At 39.8% G+C, this 8,801-nt stretch overlaps 1 protein-coding gene across 1 annotated transcript; it reads right to left on the reverse strand.

Moving 5' to 3' along the window:
* Positions 1 to 1,129: 1,129 nt before the first annotated feature.
* Positions 1,130 to 3,082, reverse strand: LOC110697522 (pentatricopeptide repeat-containing protein At1g77405-like). The gene has a single exon (XM_021874890.1). It carries the CDS (start codon positions 2,766 to 2,768, stop codon positions 1,392 to 1,394), a length of 1,377 nt encoding a protein of 458 aa, XP_021730582.1. The 5' UTR covers positions 2,769 to 3,082; the 3' UTR covers positions 1,130 to 1,391.
* Positions 3,083 to 8,801: the final 5,719 nt, after the last annotated feature.

Below are 8,801 nucleotides of genomic sequence, written 5' to 3' on the forward strand. Positions count from 1 at the left end.
AAGTGTATCAAAGCCTCAAAGGTTTTCGTAATCCTAATGTAATGCATGCCAAGTGGATTAAAATTCTTCGATATTTTATTTGTGATGTAAGCTTTTAAAGGAATCGCACGGTGAATATAAGGATTTTGGTGAGCTGGTGAAGAAGTATGGAGATGGTACCAGTATACAGTGGCGGAGCCAGGATTTTCAACTTGGGGGGACAAAATGCTTAACTTACGAAAAGCTTAACAAAAAATAAAAACAAAAAAAAAACTCACACACAAATTGGTTAATACTTAATATTAAAATTTCAAAATACAAATATATACTTAGTCATACAATTCAAAATGATGAAAAAAATTACATAAACATTACATTAAAATTACAAGTTCATTCTTCGAGTCTTCATACTTTGAAATCGATCAATAATCTTTTCGTCGGAAACTCGTAAGATGACATCCTTCTCAATAAAAGTGACCAAACAATCATTCATAAGTTGATCACCCATGCTATTTCGCAACTTGTTTTTGACACATGTCATTGCAGAAAACACTCTTTCAACACTTGCCGTGGCAACGGGAAGAATCAACATCAACTTGATAAGCAAATGAATTGCCGTTGCCATAATGTTTATTCTTTTTCCCGGATCATGAGGAAGAAGTTCAACATCGTACACCGAATCTTCCTCTAATGGTACATTACTATTACTTGAACCACCCATTTCCATACTATTTTCTTGACTTTGAGGGGAGCTAAATGAAGGTGAGTTATTGGACTCATTTTCATTGGACTCATTTTCACAAGGCCACAAATGACAAATTCACAATAAAAATATAAACAATTAAACATTTAAACAAGTAATAAAAATATGAAATTCAGAATTTCAGATTTACTGTAAATTTAAACAATTAAACATTTAAACAACAAAACAAGTAATCAATTATTCAATTAATCATACATTCATTGATTCATACCTCCATTGAAATCCAGATTTACAGCAAATGTGTTATGCTTATGCATATGACGAAGTCACGAAGACACGAAGTCACGAAGGACGAAGGCTCAACTGCTGCGAACTGCCGGCGAACGGTGGACGGCGTCACGGCGAGCCGGCTAGGCGACAGGCGAGGGCGAATCGAAGAGAGAGAAATTGAAAATTGAAAAACTTAGGGTTTGGCTGGCAAATGTCGCAACAGAGCACTGTAATTGCATTTTTTTTTTTTAAAATTTTTTTTTTTTTTAAAATTTTTTTTTTTTTGAAAATGGGGGGACAAGTGTCCCCACATGTCCCCTTCTAGCTCCGCCCATGCCAGTATATAGTCTTTTCATAAAAGGAAAACATTGCTAGTTGTGAATTTGGCAAAAGAAATACTTGTCACAATTGAACTACTCATGTCATTAAAAGATTCGAATCAATGCTCCTCAATTATAAGCATAGAACCTTTTCGATTCATAAAGGGTTTTTCCTTCATTCTTTGCCTATATCTAATTATTATACCATCCTCAATCATTCTACATGTTTCTTCATTGAGCATATTTGCGTTTCCATTGCAACGTAGGGCATCAAGAACCAACTTGTAAGTGTATTCTCTGGGAATCAAACCTCCATCCACCAGCTCCACAAGAAATTCCCAAGCCTCAGACGCCCTCTGGACTTCACACAAAGCATGAATGATAGGCGTGTACGAACTAGTCGTAGGAGTTCCATGATTCAGCTCTTGCATTTTCCGCAACATCTCAATAGCCTTATCGATCTCGTTCACAACACTATAGTACCTAATAAAAGAGTCGTACGTAACTCGATTTGGTAAACAACCCCTTTTAATTATATCTTCCAAGAGCTCAAGAGCTCTTTCAATCCTATTAGTCTTACAACACCCATCAATTAAGCTATTGTAGGTGACAATATCAGGAACAAAACCCTTAAACAGCATTAGACGAAACAGATGATTCGCTTCCCACAACCTCCGCCTGAACGCCTTCCTACACCCGGTCTGCAAGGCATACTTGCAGTAAGAGCTTATCAAAATTGTGTAGGTGTAGGTATCAGGCGGGCAACGAAACCCAGGTAGCTCCATTTGCTGCAGCAAACTCTTAGCTTTCACAAAAAACCCAACTCTACAAAGAGCCAAAATGACAGTATTATAAGCATAAACATCAGGTTTACAGTGAAACTGTTTCATTCTATAGAAAGCCTGCATTGCTTCATTTACAAGCCCTTCTTCACCTAAGCATTTCATCAAACAGGTGATAGACGTGGTAGTTACTAGCTCACCATCTACTTTCCTACTCATTTCCCTTAGAAAATTCCACAAATGACTTAATTTATTAGCCTTAGCCAACACAATAGCCATCTCTCTGACGGTAATCTCGTTGTGAATGAACCCGGCGTGGGATTCGACCCAGTAGAAAAACTCGGTCGCTTTCGAGACCCCGTGATCAACCCGGGTTAAATCTCGATAGGCTGCAGGTCCAAGAATTAGGAAATTACTTTGATATTTGACGGATTCCTGGCGGAGATCACGCTGCTTGAGAGGAGCGCGATGACGGAAAAGATTGGATTGACGGCCAATAGAGCGTGTTGGCGTGAAGAAGAAAATGGGTATGGAGCGGAGGATATCCGAAACAGTTTGAGTGGTCCATGAGTATGGAGGTGAGGTGGTGGCGGCATCGAACGGACTATCCCTGATCATGACGGCAAGGACTTGCTTAACCACCGGGGAACGGTGGTGGTAGAAATGAGGTTTTGATGCTAGCATTTTTGTTTGGATTCCAAAAGAGTACAACATCTACTGTTAATATGTGATTGTATCATTCGGTCCTTTTTTTTTTTTTTTTTTTTTTTTTTTTTTGAGGAAATCATTCGGTCCTTTTATACTCTTTTCTTTTTATTTTTATTTTTTTAAGGTTACATTTTCACTGTTGTAGGTAATTTAATTGAAGTTAATATGAGCAATAATGAGGTGTACGTGAGATAATTAAGGGTTTAAGTTGTATAAGAAAATATAGCGGTGTTAATATTTATCGCTAATTAGGAGTTTGTTTGACATCGTTTTTTGTTTTCAGTTTTCAGTTTTTTTTGAAAACAAAAAACCAAAAATAGGAAATAAGAAAAAAGTGTTTCTATTTTTATGTTGTTAGTTTTCAAAATTACCGTGAGTTTAGTATATTTGACTAATTTTTTATTCATTATATGACATATATCATATGATTTTGAAAAACAAAAAACCAATAAACAGAAAACCATTGTGATGCCAAACAAACCCTAGGTTGTCTGTTTTTCGAATTAAAATTAAAATTCAATCTAATCCAAACCAAATTATTAATTCCGATCAAAGCTGTCGTGTGTAAAATACTGTGGTCAAGACTTTGACATTTATCTACTAATGGCTTGGACCGAGAATGATTTGCATTTGGCTGAGATCACCTGCATATATAGAAGAGCATGTTAACTAGCCTCAATGGTGCGTACGAGGAAACCCCTTGGATCCCTAAGTCAACACGTTTGATTGAAGTTCAAGGAGACAATTATTGATTCAAAACCGAAACATTGTCATTGAATGCTAAACATAATAATGAAAACTTCAAAAGAACCCTAAACTAGGTGGATCAATCCCGTGGTCCTCAATGCGTATAAAGACTCCACTTGAAAATCACGACTAATTACCAAATATGGCAAACAGGGTGAACCAAAACATAATAGAAAGTACGGGTTAGCAAAGTATGCTAAGTGTTGGGTTTTACGGTGTCCCGAACACCTTACGGAACCAAACCCCAAGAAAGAGAGAGAGAAAAGGGAAAAGACCATCATACCCTCGAAGTGTGCTTCTCCTCGAACACGAGCACGTCCCTTGAAAGCTTTAGACCCGCAAACACGAGATCCTCTCGCTTTGCACACCCACGTGCCCGAACTAGGTTTGTATCTTGTAGCTTAGACGAGACCAAACCAAGACTATGAGTTTTAAGAACTCTAAGGTTTTCTCACAGTTTATATCGAAGATGCCTTTTTGAGTTTTACTCAAGTGATTTTTCCCAACATCCAAAGTTGGTATTTATAGGAAAAGCATCTCCTTTTCCACACTATTCTTTCCATGTGGGAGATGTGGTAAAGTGAGAAAAAAAAAACATTTAACTTAATTCTAAATGAAATTAAATACTCAAGGCAATAAGTAATCAACAAGTGTCAACACAAGAGAAGGAGTAAGTGAGGACCACAAAGGGAGGACCACCAGCTCCCCTTGTTCCCCAAGCAAGCCCTTCACACATACTGGCCCCAATGGCCTTGCGCCAGCTAGCGTGACCTACCTTTGGAACAAAGGCTGCCTTGCTTGCGGCTTGGTCCCTCGGCTGGGCCTGCCAGCGGCCAATGGTTTGCTGCCCACACAAGCTGGCCTCGCACGCCATGCGGGCTGTTGTGCGTGGCTGCCGCTACGGGATGGCTATCATTAGCAGCATCTAGCGAGGCCAAGCACGCTAACATGCTGCTGGCCTTGCTAGTGCTACTAGCATGCAAGCTCGGCTTGAAAGCCCTAGCCAGCACGCGCATGGGGGTGCTGGGATTGCGGCGTAGCCAGTGCATTGGCTAGCAGCCCCTATTAACCTAGCCCCCGCGTGGCTTGGCCAATGCGAGGCTACGGCTATGCGTGTTGACTTGTTGCTTGACTTATTTCTCATCTCTTCGGAACCTAAAATTGACTTGACGTTTTACGCTCGGCTTCGACGCTTTAAGCTCAGAATCTGACGTCTGAGTACGTAATTAAAAGGAATGATGTCCTTCTAACAAGTGTATTATTCCGATAGAGGGTTCGGAATTAATTAGAAAGCTAATTATTCAGTGAGGTCAAGTGATTGAAATGCCTAGCTGGAGGCCGCTTTCGATCAATAATATTAATGAATAATTAATATTACAGCTTAATCTTGACTGAACCCTTCGGGTCACACCCAATCGTGTAACCGAACTGAAACGACGAATTCATCCGAAGGATTAAATGAGTCAATAGAGTATTTACGAACAAAGACGTCGGATTACGAGCTTAGAGCGTCTAAACCGAGCATCGTAAGTCGAGTCGAATTTAGTAAAAGTCGAGATGGAAAAATCAGCTAAACGATAAGTCATAACATATAGCCCTAGCCTCGGATTGGCCGAGCCAACCGAGGGCTAGAGCAATATGGCTAGCAAGGCTGTGGCATACCGAGCTAGCTAGCATGCTAGCATTGCTTGCTAGCTGGCGCAGCAAGGCCAGCATCGCTGGCGCGCATGCTAGCACCAGCCCCGCACCATTGTAAGCAAGGCCAACAACAATTGCTAGCTGGGCCTTGCGCGAGGAAACAGCACAGCAGCAGCAGCTCGCAAGCTGAACTTTCGGTAGGTGCGCCCAGCACGCCCAGCAGCAGCCCTCATGCATGGGTGGCGTGCTTTATAGGGTGCATGCACACACGACCAGCAAACAGGCCCAGCCTAGGGGCTAGGCCGCCAGCCAGGTAGCCTTGGTGCCCAAGCCAGGCCACGCCAACTGGCGTGTTGCGAGTGAGCGTTTGTGTGGAGTGGTTTTGTGGGTTTGCTTGGGGAGCAAGGGGAAGGTGGTCCTCCCCTTGTGGTCCTCACCTAACCCCTTGCTTTCCTCTTGCCATTTGTTGTTTGGTGATTCATTTGGCTTTTAATTTGATTTTAGAATCAAATTAAATTATATTTTTCCTTTTTACTAACTCTCCCACATTGATGGGAGATGGGATTTCAAGGGCTCCTTTCCCTATAAATACCAATCATTTTGCATTGGAAAAGAGCACTTGAGTTGGTGAACTTGAAGGGATCTCTAAAGAGAGATAACCTTTGTTCTAATACTCTTAAGTAATTTTTGGTCTAGCCCCGACTAAGCTTCGGGGTAGGGGCCGGCTCGGTTCAGTAGCGAGGGTGTTAGCCGTTGGAGGTTCACGCGTTTGCGGGAGTCTTCGCTTTCAAGTCCAAGCTCTAAGTTAGAGCGAAGCACGCTACAAGGGTGATGATTCTTCTCTCTCTTCTTGTTAATCATGTGATTAAGGTTTTTTTTTTATTTTTTTTTTTATTCAAATAGCTTTTTTTTTATTTTTATTTTTTTATATTATTTTTTTTAGTAAATAAGAAATTATAATACCAAAGGAAATGCCAAAAGGCAAGAAAACACAAACCCAAAAGGCAAAGACTACAAACTCCACAAGCCCCGAAGGCACACACCCACTAGCCAAAGGTCCAAACTCTACACCTTCGAGGAAGGGTTTTTAAGGAGCTTAAACCAAACAAAGGCTCCCCGACCTCAAAGGAAAGGAGCTACCCTCGAGCAGTGGCACCACTGTCCAAAGGGACGGAACAAAACAACCACACCAAACACCAACAAAACAAACAAAACCAAAACAACCAACGTTACACCAAAAAGTCAAAACAAAGCAACAAAAAAAACACCAAAAAAACCAACAAAACTGACAGCACGCAAAGCAGCACAACCTACACTCCACCAGAAAAACAACCACCAATAAAAAGCGAGGGCACTAGCAACCAGCACAAGGACCAGCAGCAAGAAGAGCAGGCAGAGGCAGCAGCTAGAGCAGTGGTAGCCCCAAAAACAACACAAATTTGGCAGCAGCTCCCAGCAGAACCAATGAGCACAGCAGAAAGACAGACCTGCAGAAGAGCCCAACAGCAGCACCATAGAACCCACAACACCTAACAGAAACTTACATCAACCAACCAGAACTAGCATCACACCAGCAGCTACAGTAAGAACTAGGCACCAGCAGTAGCCCCAGCAGAAAATAGCAGCCAGCCAACAGCAGTAGGCAGATCAGCCCAGCAAGCACCCTGAACAGGCATCAAGACCTTCTGCCAGCAAGTAAAACTGCACCAACCTACAATAAGCAAGCAACATCAACTAAACAAGGGAACAACAGCAGGCTACTTCAAGGACAACAAAAAAACTACACACAAACAACAAAGCAATACAGGAACCTGCCAGCAGCCACAAAAACAACAAAAGCAACCAAACCACCAGGAATAACCAAAGCAACATCAATACAAAAGGAATTGCAAGCAAGCCATGCACTATATAACAGGCAGCAACATTAAAGCACCCGGCCTAGCATCAAAGAAAGAGAAGAGAGAAGAAGAAGAAAGGAGAGAAGCAGGAAAGAAGATAAGAGAAGAGAGAAGAAGAGGAGAAGAGAAGAGAAGAAGAAGGGAGGAGGAAAGGAGAGAAAGGTAGGGAGCTAAAAAGGAAACCACCAATTTCACAAACATTACCAAAGAGCAACCACCACACCAAGATCCCCAAAGGGACAACAAAGATCACCGAGCAGGAAAGCATCAAATCAAAAGATATTGCCTGGCACCTTCTAAGCATCTACAAGAAACTCTAAAAATAATATTCTGAAACTCGGAATTAGCATCAATACAAAAACCATTAAACATGGTTGAGTTCCGTCAAATCCAAATGCTATAGACCGTTTCGGCAAAAAAAATCAAGAATAAGTTCTTCCTCTCACCCGCTTTCCTACTTTACCTGGAAGCCCAATCAACCTCCAACTGAAAGCTTTGAATAGGTTTACTAATATGAAGCAAATCATGCACCTTCTGGCAAATCTTGCTAGAATAAGGACAACCAAAGAAACGGTGTTGAACATTTTTGGCCTCACTCAAACAAAGCAAGCATAAAGGATCGCAATTGATTCTCCAAAAAATCAACCTATCTTTACTCATAATCCTATTCAAGATACTTAATACATGCTTAGTTACTTTAATACATGCATAGATACTTTAATACATTCATAGATACTTTAATACATGCTTAGTCAGAATCCTATTATCTTTGGTTTTAACACATGCTTAGTTACTTTAATTTTTGTGTGGATTTTGGTCGGGTTTCCTTCCGCGTGGTGTTGGACATCACGAAACCCAACAGCTCTGTCGGAGCCGCGTGCATTTAATTATTGTAACTTATAATATATTAAGGTGATTTAAATGGATTTAAATTTCTGATTTTGCTTTCTAATTAGATTAGAAGCTCGGTTTTTAATTAGTTTAATCTCGTATTTATGCTAATTTTGGCTAAAGAACCCATAATTTGTTCCAAAACTAGTGAATTTTGGGTGGAATCGATGTTTTAAATTGTTTTTTACCTACTTGGTGGATGCTCCAGAAGCCAAAATCAACCCAGAAACATGTTTTTCAAGGGGTTTTTCGTTTTTGACGAAAAATATTAAATCTTTAAACCTTGATTAATTATGGCATGTTAATGTTAGATTATGTGTATGGTTACACCATTATTCTACAGCAATAATAACCCTTTTTGAGCATATTTATGAAGTCATATTTGGTGCTTAATTTGGTGAATTCATTTTTCACATAAACTAGCAATTTCACATTTTTGCAAATTAATTGCTTCAAGTGTGAATGTTTATGGTGAATTTGTATTGTTGAAGCCCCTAAAATATTAAAGATCCAATCTTTAATTGTTTATTTGGTTGGAACTTAACTTTCTAAATTCCGTCTTGAACTAAATTTTGATTTTAATCATTTTTGAGTTGGTTAAAGTCTTTAAAGTTCAAACTTGTGATTGAAATTTGATCACTCTTCATATAGGAGGTATGTAATTTTTCAAGTTTACACAAGTTAGTGTTGGCAAATTTTTCATTGGACGATTGTGTTTATTTTTCCAACTCCTTTTATTTTGTCAAATCTCATTATTAATTTATGTTTGGTTAAATTAATTGTGGGAATAGCCCTCAATTTTTGTAGCATCAAGTTGAGCAAAAAATAATTTAAGAATGGTTCTTGAATTAATTTTAGTTTGTGC

This window comes from Chenopodium quinoa, unplaced genomic scaffold, assembly GCF_001683475.1.
Source record: "Chenopodium quinoa cultivar QQ74 unplaced genomic scaffold, ASM168347v1, whole genome shotgun sequence".
Classification (NCBI taxonomy): Eukaryota; Viridiplantae; Streptophyta; class Magnoliopsida; order Caryophyllales; family Amaranthaceae; genus Chenopodium; species Chenopodium quinoa.

What these genes read in the sequence shown, in the direction of transcription:
- LOC110697522 (XM_021874890.1), bottom strand. Translation starts at nt 2,768, where the DNA reads ATGTTGTACTCTTTTGGAATCCAAACAAAAATGCTAGCATCAAAACCT.